General features: G+C 46.4%; 1 protein-coding gene across 29 annotated transcripts in view; it reads right to left on the bottom strand.

Annotated features, from left to right (window-relative positions):
* LOC140429166 (teneurin-3) overlaps positions 1–16,931 on the bottom strand; it is a 3,593,949-nt gene that overhangs the window by 198,020 nt on the left and 3,378,998 nt on the right. For 27 of the 29 annotated variants that reach the window (XM_072515817.1, XM_072515806.1, XM_072515811.1 and 24 more), the window contains 2 exons: positions 13,848–13,949; positions 10,434–10,628 (listed from right to left, as the gene is read on the bottom strand). In XM_072515817.1, coding sequence (XP_072371918.1) covers positions 10,434–10,628; positions 13,848–13,949 — 297 coding nt within the window. The remainder of the gene's footprint in view (positions 1–10,433; positions 10,629–13,847; positions 13,950–16,931) is intronic. The other 2 variants (XM_072515819.1, XM_072515826.1) reach the window with 1 other exon arrangement.

Genomic DNA, 16,931 nt, shown 5'->3' with positions numbered 1-16,931 from the left:
AATACCACTGTATCATTGTCCCCCAATACTGAGCCGTCACCTCCCTGATGAGGGCTATTAGCTTGAAAGTGTTATCCCTAACCCCGTCTCTCCACAGATGCTGAGGTGACCTGTCGAGTGTTTCAGACATTTTCTGTTTTTATTTCAGATTTCCAGCATCGGGTGTACTTTGCTCTGTTTGGATCTTAATGACTTCTTACTTGCTGTAGTCTAAAAGCCAAAATGATCTCACCCAGGTCGCACTGATTGTAAAGCCTGGCCGTGAGGTCCCTTAGTTTTCTGATGGAAGAAGAGATTGAAGGAACTGTCTTAATCCAATGATGGTAATTACGGGCACAAGAATCAGACAGAAAGTGTGAGGTGGGAGAAAGCTTTGCGGGTGGAAGAGGAATTACGTTCAAAGAATGAGGAATATGGTGAATCTACCGGTTCCTTATTTAGTCAGCCCCTACATGCTTCATTGGTACAAGAACATGTTTGAATAACTACAAAGACATTTTCAGGCCGGCACAGAAGCACCAATGAGTGCATCAGCCGCACCACTGATCACAAAAATATTGATTTTCAAATGCATGCCATGAACTACATCGGAACATCTTCCCAGGGAACTGACAAAAAACAATACAGGGCAGAAATGTTGATAGTAGACACGGAATTGGTCACTGGCATTGCCAGGGTCAGTTGTAGGATAGCACAAAGTATTTTATCAGCTGCTGCGCTGGGACTGGGCAATGTTTGTGGCGTTGACTAAGCAGAAGGCTCTGATGTCAAAACATCGATAACAATGGCATTTCCGCTCCAGACAGGAAGAAGAGCGGCCACGTTTGGCACCATGGTTTCATGAGAGAGAAGCAACAGTTTCAGTCGGAAACCTTGGCCAAGTGATTCAGAGCTTCACGTAGAGGACCAACACACAAAAGGACGTTTTATTCACCAGGGGTGGGACCTTTGCCAGCCTCTTGGCCCCGAAAAAGTAATCAATGGTCTAGCCCTGGGTGGGCTCAGGAAGCAAGTGAAAATTCGGACAGATTTGGAAATTAGCACATTTCTGCCCCCGATTTCCCTCCACCGGGTAGTAATAATTTTCCATATGGCCATTTAACAAACTAAATGACAGTTGAAAAAGCAAGGGCTACAAATAAAGAACGGCTGAACCATCACAGTACAGAAAAAGATGAAGCTTTTGTAGTCGAGGATGAAAGCATGCGTGAGCTTTCTAAAAGCGTTAATAAGTCATTGCTTAAAAGAGCAAAGCAAAAGACGCATTGGGCAACACGGTAGCATAGTGGCTAGCACAATTGCTTTACAGCTCCAGCTCATTTCATTTCTGGAGAGCTGGACAACAGCGTAGTGCATTCTGGCCAGTGACCAATAGAAAACATACCAAATAGAAGGTCAATAAGTGTCTGGGAAGGTGTGAATTATAGTTCTTGTTATGGACAGGATTCTCCGGCCTCCCAGCCATGTGTTTCTCAGCAGAGGGAGGCATCGCGCCATTCGTTGGCGGTGGAAGTCTCTGCTGTCAATGCTATTTCCCATTGAAGCCGCGAGCGGGTTTGCGTTGCCGACGTGACCAGCAAATCCCACTGCCAGCGAGCGGCCAAAACATTCCGGCCAATGTCTTAATACTACAATGCACGTTTACCAATTCAACAGATCTCAAATCCAAATAATTTGTACGAAAAGCTCTGGCAGTTATAATACGGTAATTTTATTGAACGAAAGCAGGACTAATTGAGGACAGAACTAATTGAACTAATTGGGGGCAGCACAGTGGTTAGCATTGTTGCTTCACAGCGCTAGAGTACCAGGTTCGATTTCCGGCTTGGGTCGCTGTCTGTGTGAAGTCTGCATGTTCCCCCCGTATCTGCGGAGTTTCCTCCGGGTGCTCCGGTTTCCTCCCACAAGTCCCGAAAGACGTGCTGTTAGGTAATTTGGACATTCTGAGTTCTCCCTCAGTGTACCGAATAGGCGTTGAAATGTCGCGACTAGGGGCTTTTCGCAGTAACCTCATTGCAGTGTTAATGTAAGCTTACTTGTGACAATAAAAATCACTTTAAAGCTAATAACCTAAAAACAGTTTTCCCCCTGCTTATTAATAAACAGCAGAATATTGCTGCCAGCAGCTGGAGATTACTGAGAGTCTACAATAAGGACAGTTCATGGGGTTAGAAACACAGAAAATAGATGCAGGAGGAGGCCATTCGGCCCTTCGAGCCTGCACCACCATTCAATATGATTATGGTTGATCATGCAAATTCAGTATCCAACTTCCGCTTTCCCTCCATACCCCTTGATCCCTTTAGCCGCAAGGGCCACATCCAGCTCCCTCTTGAATATACCCAACAAACCGGCCCCAACAGCTTTCTGTGGTTGAGAATTCCACAAGGTCACAACTCTCTGAGAGAAGACGTTCTTCCTCATCTCAGTCCTGAATGGCTTACCCCTTATTCTTAGGCTGTGACCCCTATTCTGGATGACCCCAACATTGGGAACATTCTTCCCGTATCCAGCCTGTCCAGTCCCATCGGGATTTTATCTGTGTCTATGAGATCCCCTCTCATTCTTCGAAACTCTAGGGAGTACAAGCCCAGTCGATCCAGTCTTTCTTCATATATCAGTCCTGCCATCCCGGGAATTAGTCTGGTGAACCTTCGCTGGACACCCTCAATTGCAAGAATGGCGTCCTCAAACTAGAAGACCAAAACAATACTCAAGGTGTGGCCTCACCAAGGCCCTGTACAACTGCAGCAAGACATCCCTATTCCGATATTCAAATCCTCTTGCTATGAAGGCCAGATGTTATCAGCTTTCCTCACCGCCTGCTGTACCTGCATGCCAACCTTCTGCGGCTGTTCCACCATGACCCCCACGTCACGTTGCACTTCCCCTTTTCCTAAACTGCCACCATTCAGATAATAATCAGCCTTCCTGTTTTAGCCACCAAAGTGGATAACTTCACATTTACCCACATTCTATTGCATTTGCCAAGTATTTGCCAGCCTGTCCAAGTCACCCTGCAGCCTCTTTGCATCCTCCTCACCGCACACACTGCCACCCAACTTCGTGTCATCTGCAAATTTGGAGATATTGCATGCAATTTCTTTGTCCAAATCATTAATGTATATTGTGAACAGCTGAAGTCCCAGCTCTCAACCCTGCGGTACCCCACTAGTCACTGCCTGCCACAATGAAAAGGACCCATTTATTCCACTTTCTGCCTGCCAACCAGTTCTCTATTCACTTCAATACATTACCACCAATACCATGAGCTTTCATTTTGCTCACTAATCTTTTGTGTGGGACCTTGTCAAGAGCCTTTTGAAAGTCAAGATACACAACATCCACTGGTTCACCCTTGTCCAATCTAATGGTCACATCCTCAAAAATTTCAGAATATTTGTCAAGTGTAATTTCCCTTTCGTGAATCCATGCTGACTTGGACTGATCCTGTCTCCGCTTTCCAAATGCTCAGTTATTTCATCCTTAATGATAATGGAGAGGTACCGCTGAGTGTGGTCTGGGAGGAACTGAAGGCGGTGATCAGGGGAGAGCTAATCTCAATCAGGGCTCACAGGGAGAAGAGGGAGAGGATGGAGAGGGAGAGATTGGTGGGGGAGATACTGAGGGTGGATAGGAGATACGCGGAATCCCCTGAAGAGGGGCTGCTGAAGGAGCGCCGGAGCCTCCAAACGGAGTTTGATTTGCTGACTATGGGGAGAGCTGAGGCCCAGTGGAGGAAGGTGCAGGGGGCAGTGTACAAGTATAGGGAGAAGGCGAGTCGGATGCTGGTGCATCAGCTACGTAGGAAGGAGGTGGCTAGGGAAATTGGAGGAATCCGGGGGAAACACGGTGCGGAGTCCAGCCAAAATAAATGAGGTCTTTAGGGATTTCTACGGGAACCTGTACAAGTCAGAACCCCCGGAGGAGGGAGAGGGGATGCGGCGGTTCCTGGATCAATTGAGGTTCCTGAGGGTGGAGGAGGGACAGGTCGAAGTTTTGGGGCCCCGATCGGGATGGAGGAGCTGGTTAAGGGGTCAAGGAGCATGCAGGCGGCAAGGCCCCGGGGCCGGATGGGTTCCCGGTCGAGTTCTATAGGAAGTTTGTGGAACTGTTGGGTCCGTTGCTGGTGAGAACCTTCAACAAGGCGAAGGAAGAAGGGATTCTTCCCCCGACGATGTCTCGGGCGCTGATCTCGCTTATCCTCAAGTGGGACAAGGACCCGCTGCAATGTGGCTCGTATAGGCCGATTTTGCTCCTCGATGTGGATGCTAAGTTGTTGGCGAAGATCCTGGCCACTAGGATTGAGGATTGTGTCCGGGAGTGATACACGAGGAACAGACGGGGTTAGTGAAGGGCAGGCAATTGAATGCAAATGTGCGGAGGCTCCTGAATGTGATCATGATGCCCTCGGAGAGGGGGGGGGTGGGGTGGGAGGCCGAAGTGGTGGCGGCAATGGACGCGGAGAAGGCCTTTGATCGGGTAGAGTGGGAGTACCTGTGGAAGTGCTGGGCAGGTTTGGGTTCAGGGAGGGTTTCATAGGGTGGGTCAAATTGTTGTACCAGGCCCCGGTGGCGAGCGTATCGACAAATCGGCTGAGGTCAGACTGTACCATGTGACGAGACAGGGGTGCCCCCTGTCCCCCCTGCTGTTTGCCCTGGCAAATAAGCTGCTGGCCATGGCACTAAGGGAGTCTAGAAACTGGAGGGGGTTGATCCGGGGAGGGGAGGAGCATCGGGTCTCATTATATGCAGATGACCTGCTTTTGTATATCGCAGATCCAGTGGAGGGGATGGCAGAGGTCATGCAGACCCTTAGGGAGTTTGGAGACTTCTCGGGATACAAGCTCAATGTTGGGAAGAGCGAGCTCTTTGTGGTGCATGCGAGGGGTCAGGAGAAGAGGCTGGAGGAGCTGCCGCTCAAGAGGGTGGAGAGGAGTTTCCGGTATTTGGGTATCCAGGTGGCCAAGAGTTGGGGGGTCTTGCATAAGCTCAACTTGGCGCGGTTGGTGGACCAGATGGAGGAGGACTTTAAGAGATGGGACGTGTTGCCACTCTCCCTGGCAGGCAGGGTGCAGTCTGTTAAGATGACGGTCCTCCCTAGGTTCTTGTTTGTGTTCCAATGCCTGCTTCTTCTCATCCCTAAGGCCTTTTTCAAGCGAGTGAGCAGCTATTACTGGGCAGCTAATGTGGCAATGATTCGGAAATGGCGAATGGAGGGAGAGGGGGCGGCGTGGAAAAGACTAGAGGCGGCGTCATGTGTAGGTACTAGCCTGGGGGCACTGGTGACGGCACTGTTGCCGCTATCGCCGACGCGGTATACCACAAGCCCGATGGTGGCAGCGACATTGAGGATCTGGGGGCAGTGGAGACGGCACAGGGGGAGGTGGGGGCCCTCTATCTGGTCCCCGATATGGAACAACCATAGGTTTGCACCGGGCAGGATGGATGACGGATTCCTAAGTTGGCATCGGGCGGGAATTAAAAGGATGGGGGACTTTTGCCAGTCTGAGGGCGCTGGAGGAGAAATTTAGGTTACCCCCGGGAAATATCTTCAGATATATGCAGGTTAGGGCGTTTGTCAGGAGGCAGGTAGGGGAATTCCCGCTGCTGCCTGCCCGGAGGATACAGGACAGGCTGATTTTGGGCGTGTGGGTCGGGGAGGGTAAGGTCTCGGCGATTTACTAGGAGCTGCAGGAGGCGGAGGAAGCCTCGGTGGAGGAGCTGAAGGGCAAGTGGGAGGAGGAGCTGGGTGAGGAGCTGGATGAGGGCCTGTGGGCTGACGCCCTGGGCAGGGTTAATTCCTCCTTGTCTTGCGCCAGGCTCAGCCTGATCAGTTTAAAGTGGTGCACAGGGCGCATATGACAGGGGCGAGGATGTGTATGTTTTTTGGGGTAGAGGACAGATTTGTTAGGTGTTTGGGGAGCCCAGCAAACCACGCCCATATGTTCTGGGCGTGTCCGGCGCTTGAGGGGTTTTGGAGGGGCTTCGCAAAGGCTATGTCCAAGGTTTTGGATACTCGGGAAAAACCGAGCCGAGGGATGGCAATATTTGGGGTGTCAGATGAGCCGGGGTTGCAGGAGCCGAAAGAGGCCGGAGTTCTGGCCTTTGCCTCTTTGGTAGCCCGGAGAAGGGTCTTACTAATGTGGAGGGACACAAAGCCCCCAAACGTAGAGGCTTGGATCAATGACATGGCGAGGTTTCTCAGGTTGGAGAAGATAAAGTTTGCCTTGCGAGGATCTGTGCAGGGGTTCTCCAGGCGGTGGCAACCGTTTATTGACATTCTTGCGGAACATTAGGTGGAGGGCAGCAGCAGCAGCAAACCGGGGGGGGGGGTTCTTGTTTTGGTTTATGTAAGGGACGTTTGCCCCATTTTGTTCTTAATTTGTTAAATCGTTTAAGGGTTAGAGGATTGTTGCTTTGATTGTTGGCGTATTGCCCTTTCTATTTTTATCTTGTATATTTTCTTTCCTTTTTGGAGTGTTTTGTAAAAAGTATTGAAAAATTTTGAATAAACATATTTCAAAAAAAATAAAAAATAACTGACTCCAGTATTTTCTTTCATTTTATAAATTTAGGGCACCCAATTACCTTTTTTCCAATTAAGGGGCAAATTAGCGTGGCCAATCCACCTATGCCGCACATCTTTGGGTTGTGGGGGCGAGACCCACGCAAACACGGGGAGAATGTGCAAACTCCACACGGACAGTGACCCAGAGCCGGGATCTAACCTGGGACCTCGTCGCCGTGAGACAGCAGTGCTAACCCACTGCACCACCGTGCTGCCCCAACTCCAGCATTTTTGCCACCACTGATGCCAGGCTAACTGGTCTATAATTCTCCGTTTTCTCTCTTCCTCCCTTTTTAAAAAGTGGGGCGACATTCGCTACCCTCCAATCCATTTGAACTCTTTCAGAGTCCATAGAATGCTGGAAAATGATCACCAATGCGTCCAGTATTTATAGGGCCACATCCTTAAGTACTCTGGGATGCAGGGCATCAGGCCCTGGAGACTTATTGGATTTTAATCAATTTCCATAATATAATTTCCTGACTAATAAGAATTGTCCTTCATGCTAGACCCTGTAAGCTTACTCTTGTGTTCTATTTTCCCCTTCAGAATTAAACCCTTTGTCCTCTTCTGCTGAATTTAAAATTTCTCACAGTCCTCAGGCTTGCTGCATTTTCTGGCCAAAATATAAACCTCCTCTTTGGCTTTCACACTATCCCTGATTTCCCTTGTTAACCATGGTTGAGCCACCTTTCCCATCTTATTTTTGCGCCAGACAGGGATGTACTATTGTTGAAGTTTTGAGTGTGTTAGGAAGGGTGACACCTCATCAGTTCCCTTGTTAGGGCCATGATCTATTCAGAGCGCTTTTCTCCAGTACTGCATTCCAGTGCACAGATAAAAGGCCACCAGTGTGCAGAAGGACAGACATACGAGGTCTGGATAAATGAACCAGTGGAAACGGGTGTCAAATGTTGCAGGTGCACACAATTCAGGACAGCAAAATAAAGAATCTGAAGTTTGGACATGCAGACGAACAAACAGAAATGATGATCAGGAAAAGACCAGCTGCTCCATCAAGCATGCCCCCCACATTCATGATGGCTGGAGCATTATGAATTAAGACACTCACAACACAGAAGTGGCCTTTAATATCCTGGGAGTGGTAAAATGGAGTAAAACCCAGCACAAATAAAGGAAAAAACTATATGCAACGGAAAATTCCCCTCAGAAACTTGTAGAGGAAGTAACTTACAGACTCTATGATCTTTAATCCACTTACCATCCATATGACGCAAGACTTAAATATTCCACTTCTGACAATGGAAAGGGACGACTGCTGTGTGTGTGTCATCGTATTAAATCATAGATTCAGAGAACGATATAGCACAAAGGGAGAACATTTGGCCCATCATGTCCATGCTGGTTCTTTGATAGTACTACCCAATTAAACCCAATCCTCGGCTCTTTCCCCATTGCCCTGCATTTCTTTTCACCTTTAATTCTCTTTTGAATGTTCTGGTTGAATCTCCTTCCATGGCCCTTTCAGGCAGTGCATTTCAGATCATAACGCGCTGTGTAAAAAGAATGTTTGCGACATCTGGTTCTTTTACAAATCACCTTAAAACTGTGCCTCTAGTTATTGAACCTTCAGCCACTAGAAGCAGTTTCTCCTTCTTCCCGCCGTCAAAATAATTAATCATTTTGAACACCTCTCTTTTTAAAAATAAATTTAGAGTACAAATTTTTTTTTCCCAATTAAGGGGCAATTTAGCGTGGCCAATCCACCTAACCTGCACATCTTTGGGTTGTGCGGATGAAACTCACGCAGACATGGGAGAATGAGCAAACACCACACGGACAGTGACCGAGGGCCGGGATTCGAACCCGGGTTGTCAGCGCCGCAGTCCCAGTGCTAACCACTGTGCCATATGCCGCCCCTTGAACACCTCCTCAGTCTCCTCTCTGCCTTCTCTGTTCTAAGGAGAACAATCCCAGCACCTCAGGCTATCCACATAACTGAAGACGTTCATCCCTGGTGTCATCCTTTCCAATATCACTGCTGCCTCCTCCTTTACTGTCACTTGAGTGAAGACCGATACGAAGTACACATTTAATATGCCAGACAGGTTCTGTGTTTCTGTGAGTAGGTCTCATTTTTGGTCCAAATCGGCCCTACCCTTTCTTTGGCTATCCTTTTGCCAATTGTGTGTTTACTTGAGATAGTTAGCTTCCCTTTCCTGATGGTCGCTGATCTATTCCCTCCTTTCTCTTTGCTCATCTTATTCCACTTTTTACATCTTCAGTGGCCTTTTTATATTCAATAACTGTATAATTGTCATTCACCTTTTTTTGGTACATCTTCAGTCACGCAGGAAATTTCAGCTCATGTCATGGGGATATACCAAACCTGGATAACAACTATTTTTATACAGTGCCTTTAACGTAATAAAATGTCCAAAGTTACAGTATCTAAGCCATTTCCTCCCTGGCGGTCTCCCATTGTTCATTATTTGCCAACCAGTTTTTGATTCCAACTGACCTGGGGCATGTCCCTTTTCAACTCACTGAAGTTAGTCCTCCTGCAGCTATGTACTTTTACTTTTGAATGTACTTTATCCTTCTTTACATAACCATTCTAAAATGGCATTATGATCAATGTTTCACCAATGCTTTTCCACAGCCACTTGCCCCACCTCATGCCACAGAAACAGATCCAGCACTGCTTCCTCTCTTGTTGGTCTGGAACCACACTGATGAAGAAAGATCTCTTGTACACATTTCAGGGATGTCCCCCTTTCTTTGCTTGGTGCTATCCCAGTCTATAACAGTATAATTGAACTCTCTCAGTATCTGTAAATTCTCTGCAAATCTGCTCCTCTACTTTCTCCCCAATTATTAGTGGGCCGACAACACACACTCAATAGCATAATGGCATCTCTATTGTTCTATTGCACTGCAGATGTCTTTAAGAATTGACAAAATGAGCCTGCGATTTATTACATGTTGTAAGGAAAGGAAGGGACAATAACTGCTTTTGTGAAACAACATTGTCTTTGGGATGAAATAAATTAGAGGTATTGAAATAGTTGGACATTTTAAAATATTTTTGTACTTTTACCTGTTTTACTTATTAACTTCAGAAACCTGGCTGGCTTATTTCTTCCTCCGAGCTCTACACAGTTAAATGTATGTTCAGTTGGGAATATTTTATATTCAAACTCTGTTATCGTGGTTAGCACTGTTGCTTCACAGCTCCAGAGTCCCAGGTTCGATTCTCGGTTTGAATCACTGTCTGTTAGGAGTCTCCCCGTGTCTGCGTGGGTTTCCTCCGGGTGCTCCGTTTTCCTCACAGTCCGAAGACGTGCAGGTTAGGAGGATTGGTCATGCTAAATTGCCCTTAATATCCCCAAAAAAGGTTAGATGGGGTCGGGTAGGTGGGGGTGACTGGGTTACGGGGATAGGGTGGTGGTGTGGGCTTAAGTAGGGTGCTCTTTCCAAGACTCGATGGGCCGAATGGCCTCCTTCTGCACTGTAAATTCTATGATTCTATATTCAACTCAGGAGTGGGACAAAGTCAGTTCATCCTTCTTAACCCGCTCATAACAACACCATGTCAGTTCTTTAAATCGAATAGGGTCGAACTTCAAAATCAGAGAAGTCCATAACTAACTATAATGCACTATGAATACCTCACAGTGTGCACTACTGTGAGGAAAATATTTGAACTAAATGAGTTCATAATTTTGTACAAAATGCTTATACAGGAAAATAATATGAGTGCAATAAGCAGTCAGTCATTCATGGACTTTGCTGATCAGAAGTTCTACCTTAATATCTCAGCGTTTGGTGCCACACTACACTTTGATTCATTTCCAACAAGACAGATCCTGTGACTTTACTGCTCTTCTATTTTGCTGTACCTTGCTCACACATTTCTCCTTTGTAACCCGAGTTGCAAACACAGGAGCCCATGATGCAGATGCCGTGTGCTCCACACAGAGGGTCGATGCACTGGGTTGAGGGCACATCGCACTCGGTTCCTTTCCAGCCACTGTAACAAAGGCAACGCCCCTTGGAATATTGGCCATTGCCGCTACATAATATTGGACATGTTGCTGTACAAGAAATGAGAGCATGTTACACCAGGTTGGAAATAACTCAGCAATTAAATGTGCAAATGAACAGATATAAAATTTTCTTTTCATTAAATGACCAGACACTGCTTTCTGTAACAGTTAAAGCAGTTCTCAGTGATGGTCCATTTACTTGTGCTTCAAATCTTTACTATCCATGAGCATGAAAAAAATAGATTAGTATCGCAGACTCAATGCTGGATTTTCACGACAGGTTGGGAAATTTTGGTAGATTGATCTTGATTTAAAACATCCAGTCACACACAATTTTTACTTGGCGGGCTAGTGCAGGATAGAATCAGGCCCATCTACATGGGCGGTCATGGAGGTGGGCTGGTTAGAAGGCCTACATTGGTTCTCTGGAAACTTGTCTTAATTGTAATAAAAGGGGTTAGGCCCTCTAACCCTCACTCACAGTGAAAAAAAAACAAACAGGCAGAAAGTGCAGGGATCCCTCGTGGCCGTTCCCCTTCAAAACAAGTATACCGTTTTGGATGCTGTTGGGGGGGATGACCTACCGGGGGAAGGCCCTAGCGGCCAGGTCTCTGGCACTGAGTCTGGCTCTGGGGCTCAGAAGGGAAGGAGGGAGAATAGAAAAGCAATAGTTGTAGGAGATTCAATGGTTAGGGGAATAGATAGGAGATTCTGTGGTCGCGAGCGAGACTCCCGGAAGGTATGTTGCCTCCCGGGTGCCAGGGCCAGGGATGTCTCGGATCGTGTCTTCAGGATCCTTAAGGGGGAGGGTGAGCAGCCAGAAGTCGTGGTGCACATTGGTACCAACGACATAGGTAGGAAAAGGGGTGTGGAGGTAATAAACAAGTTTAGGGAGTTAGGCTGGAAGTTAAAAGCCAGGACAGACAGAGTTGTCATCTCTGGTTTGTTGCCGGTGCCACGTGATAGCGAGGCTAGGAATAGGGAGAGAGTGCAGTTGAACACGTGGCTGCAGGAATGGTGTAGGAGGGAGGGCTTCAGGTATTTGGATAATTGGAGCGCATTCTGGGGAAGGTGGGACCTGTACAAGCAGGACGGGTTGCATCTGAACCAGAGGGGCACCAATATCCTGGGAGGGAGGTTTTCTAGTACTCTTCGGGAGGGTTTAAACTAATTTGGCAGGGGAATGGGAACCGGATTTGTAGTCCAGCAACTAAGGTAGCCGATATTCAGGACGCCAAAGCGTGTAATGAGGCAGTGGGGAAGGGAACACTGACAAAGGAGAGTACTTGCAGGCACGGAGAGGGGTTGAAGTGTGTATACTTCAACGCAAGAAGCATCAGGAATAAGGTGGGTGAACTTAAGGCATGGATCGGTACTTGGGACTACGATGTGGTGGCCATCACGGAAACTTGGATAGAAGAGGGGCAGAAATGGTTGTTGGAGGTCCCTGGTTATAGATGTTTCAATAAGATTAGGGAGGGTGGTAAAAGAGGTGGGGGGGGTGGCATTATTAATTAGAGATAGTATAACAGCTGCAGAAAGGCAGTTCGAGGAGTATCAGCCTACTGAGGTAGTATGGGTTGAAGTCAGAAATAGGAAAGGAGCAGTCACCTTGTTAGGAGTTTTCTATAGGCCCCCCAATAGTAGCAGAGATGTGGAGGAACAGATTGGGAAACAGATTTTGGAAAGGTGCAGAAGTCATAGGGTAGTAGTCATGGGCGACTTTAACTTCCCAAATATAGAGTGGAAACTCTTTAGATCAAATAGTTTGGATGGGGTGGTGTTTGTGCAAAGGGGTGGTGTCTAGGACAAAGGTTCAGCACAACATCGTGGGCCGAAGGGCCTGTTCTGTGCTGTATTTTCTATGTTCTATGTTCACACATCAATTCACAACCCCCCAACGACTCCCCATATCCTGTCCTCCATGCCCATTCATGCTCCCGAGCCCCTCAAAGTGTCCATGCTAACACATGCGCCTCAGCCACTCCCCATGGCCCCTCATAGTGTCCATGCTGACACCTGCTCCTCAGCCAATCCCCATGGCCCCTCAAAGTGTCCATGCTAACACATGCGCCTCAGCCACTCCCCATGGCCCCTCATTGTGTCCATGCTAACACATGCGCCTCAGCCACACCCCATGGCCGCTCATAGTGTCCATGCTAACACATGCTCCTCAGCCAATCCCCATGGCCCCTCATAGTGCCCATGCTAACACATACTCCTCAGCACTCCCCATGGTCCATCACAGTCTCCATGCCAATTCATGCCCCCAGTCACTTTCCCTGGCGTTTCATACTTTCCATGGCAACCCAAGACCCAACCATTCTCCATGGCACCTCATATTCTTCATGCCAACTCATGCTACTACCAAGGCCATTCACCCAGAATCCACTATATATGTAACCAAGGAGCTATTTAATAACAATGGCAACCGTAGAACAGCAGAAAGAAACACCCATTCAGAAATGTTCTTTGAAAACAAAACTGATGTTCCTTCAATCCCATAAGTGTTCATCAGACTAACCAGTAAAGCATCAATAACAGAAGTTTCAAACATGTCACACTCTCAATCTTGTCCAAGTAAATATTCAGGCATTGACAGAAGAGATCACAGAAAGAACAACTTATTATAACCACTTAAAGCTAGCAATCAAACAATGTCAACAATTAATTTCAATGGTCAAAACAGTTTCCCTGCTGGGCTAATGTTTGTATTGGTCTGGATACTCAGCCAATCATGTATAATGAGGAAAAGTGAAAACCCAGTCAATGTTCCAATGTATATTTGGACAAGATTAAGAGGTGTGAAATATTTGAAGCCTCTGTTACCGAAACTTTAAAGTCTGACACTTTCATAGAGTTGAAGGAGCAGCAGTCCACGAGTACATGATTCATGGGTTCATGAAAACTGTGAGGGCCAGGAGATTTCTACCCCAGGAATGGGGCTGTGTAGGGTGGCAGTGCAGGGTCCGGCCCTGCTCTCCCTTACTCCACGCTGGTGAAAGATTCTGGTGCCGGGAGTGGGTACGGCAACTCGGAATCGGGTCCCTCTTGCCATTTTTAAATGGCTCCAGAGTTATCCAGACTCCGCAAAAATCAGGCCCTCAGAGTCTGTTGCCATGTAGGACACAACCCTAACTAAGGGAAACATCTCAGGTTATTTTACGTCATCTCCAAAATTGTTCCACTCCCAGGCTGTGCACAATTCCCTGTCCTTGTTGATAACAAACCAGTGATTTGGAACTCTAAACAAGTGTTTTTACATACCTCTGGCACAATCAGGTCCAAAAAATCCAGGAAAACAGTGACAATCTCCTGAAACACATTCCCCATTTCCGTGACAATTCCGTGGACACTCCACTACAGAATCTGTAAAAAATGCAATCTTTACAATTACACTCCATTCTCACCCTGGAAAAGCACATTGTTAGCTTTAGCAAACCTTACTTTGATAAAAACTTCATTATGAAAAGGTGTTTCTCTTCAGCGATAATGGGAATTGGCAGATCATGAAGAGCCACCAAAAGTTGGCTTTACATATTCCGGCACATTGGAATTGTGGACCTAATATTGTAGTCAGGCACAATACAAATATCAAAAACAGAACTTAATCTTCAAAGCAAGAAATAATTTGCGCTTACTTAGCACCCTTTATGCCCTAATGTTCTGGCAGGTAATCAGAAAAGAAGATGAAAAATGGAGGCTGCACCGTACAAGTAATTTATTTGCAGACAGTATTAGACTGTGACAACACTAGTGTCATGATATGCACTCATGCACATAATGGGATACAGACAGGCAGTGACAGACACCCAGTACAGCCAATTAACACAGGACAGAACACAACCAATCACCAGGCAGAACACTAGAAGGTGGTCTCCCACTATAAAACAGACGAGGCATCAACACTCTGCCGCTTTCCACTGGTGACAACTGTAGTGACAGTCAGGGTGTATATATCAGTTAGCACCTTCTAGACGTGGCTCAGAGCTAGTCTGGTCTAGTTCGTTACAGTAAGCACGCTTAGATTAGATTAAACTGTGTGCACTGTTTAACAAGTTCAATAAAGCGTATTGAACTAACATCAAAGTTTGGAGTCTACTTTCAAGTACAACTGCATCCAGTTGCAGTCCGTGTTACCCCAGAGTGATATAACACGACAACTAGTATCATCACAGTATATAAGATACCAAGGTTCACCCGATCTCCCCTCAAGGTTACAGTGAACATTGAGATAAACTCTGTGGAAATTCAACTTAATTACTTATTGTCTGGAATCAGTTCAAATTCATGAGGGGTCTGGACAGAGCAGAAATGGCAAAACTGTTCCCACTTGTGAACGGTTCAAGAACAGATTTAAAGTAATTGGATAAAGAAGCAAAAGGAATATGAGGAAAAAATGTTTTTAAAAAGGAAGTGGCGAAGGTCTGGGATGTACGTTCTGAGAGCATGGTGGAGACAGGTTCGATCAAGGTACTCAAAAGGGAACTAAGTGATTATTTGAAAATAAATAATCTGCAGGATTGCAGGGAGAAGGCAGGAGGGTGGCAGTGGGTGAATTTCAAATTCGGAGAGCTGGTGTAGACACGATGGGCTGAACAGCCCCCTTCTGCGCTGTAAGACTTGGCTGTGGGCTCTAACACAGGTCTCGGAGTCCTTTTTAAATGTATACCTTATTTAACAATGTTAATCCCAGGTATAGAATGCCGACTCTGAATAAATTAACCAGGTTACATGTCAGCGTCCTGTTTGCTTCTTAGCGCTCATGGCTATAGGGGAGAGGTGTCTCACCATCTCCCAAACCAGTCAAATTTAGCAGGAGGCACCACTGGCTGGATAGTGAATGCACGGGAGGATTTATTTCTGAATCGAAAGGAAAAGGGGGATACAGCTTAGGGCTTCGGTTTTAATTGAAGATCGAGCAGGTGCAACAGTACGTCTGTTGCACTGTCTGCAAGTACAGCATATTCCCAATGTTCCTGCGGAAATGTGCCAAGTGGCAGCCAGGTCTCCTCGAAGGAAGGAAACAAATATGGAAGGAGAGTGGCTACAGGACTTTACCTTGGTGTTTCCTATTGTTCTTTTATAATAGTACCGGAATAGGCCCTCTCAGTCATAGGATGAAATAGACTTGCGTGGCACAATTGCACAATGGTTAGCACTGCTGTATGAGGTTTGCACATTCTCCCCGTGTCTGCATGAGTTTCCTACGGATGCTCAGGTCTCCTCAAACAGTCCAAAGATGTGCAGGTTAGGTGGAGTTATGGGGCATGGGTAGGGTTGTGGGACGAGATAGAGTGTTCTTTCAGAGGGTCAGTGCAGATCTGATGGGTCAAATGGCCTCCTTCTGCACTGTAGGGATTCGATGATTCTCTATAGCAGATCATGCCCTCTCAGAAACATCCCATACAATTAATTGTTCCAAAATATGGTCACGGTTGGATTATGAGTAAATTACAGGTTGGCTGCATAATAAACACTGGGATGAATGGCGTGCAAGTGCGTTTCTGCATACAGGGCATGTTGAAAATGAAAGGAAGCTACAATAACCCCTTCAAGAATGAATTGGTCTACTCTGGTCTCAATCCGCGTGACTAAGAATGGCACTGACTGTTGCCATTAATTCTAATTGGACACTGAATTGGAACTTCCCAATAACTGTGAGAAGACGCAACTATAATCATCATGAAGTTTATGAAATATATCAAATGTCAAATGGGAATAGACAATTTACATAGATTGTTTTGGAGTTGGCAACCAAGTGCAATGTGTCCAAGTTTGCAGACGACACTAAGATGAGTGGTAAAGCAAAAAGTGCAGAGGATACCGGAAGTCTGCAGAGGGATTTGGATAGGTTAAGTGAATGGGCTAGGGTCTGGCAGATGGAATACAATGTTGACAAATGTGAGGTTATCCATTTTGGTAGGAATAACAGCAAAAGGAATTTTTTTAAAATGATAAAATATTAAAACATGCTGCTGTGCAGAGGGACCTGGGTGTGCTCGTGCATGAGTCGCAAAAAGTTGGTTTACAGGTGCAACAGGTGATTAAGAAGGCAAATGGGGTTTTGTCCTTCATTGCTAGAGGGATGGAGTTTAAGACTAGGGAGTTTATGCTGAAATTGTATAAGGTGTTAGTGAGGCCACACCTGGAGTATTGTGTACAGTTTTGGTCTCCTTACCTGAGAAAGGACGTACTGGCACTGGAGGGTGTGCAGAGGAGATTCACTAGGTTAATCCCAGAGCTGAAGGAGTTGGATTGCGAGGAGAGGTTGTGTAGACTGGGACTGTACTCATTGGAATTTAGAAGGATGCGGTGGGATCTTACATAAACATATAAAATTATGAAGGG

This window comes from Scyliorhinus torazame, chromosome 9 (assembly GCF_047496885.1).
Source record: "Scyliorhinus torazame isolate Kashiwa2021f chromosome 9, sScyTor2.1, whole genome shotgun sequence".
Taxonomy (NCBI): Eukaryota; Metazoa; Chordata; class Chondrichthyes; order Carcharhiniformes; family Scyliorhinidae; genus Scyliorhinus; species Scyliorhinus torazame.
Note: the sequence above shows the minus strand (reverse complement) of the source record. Positions and strands in the feature narration are given on the sequence as shown.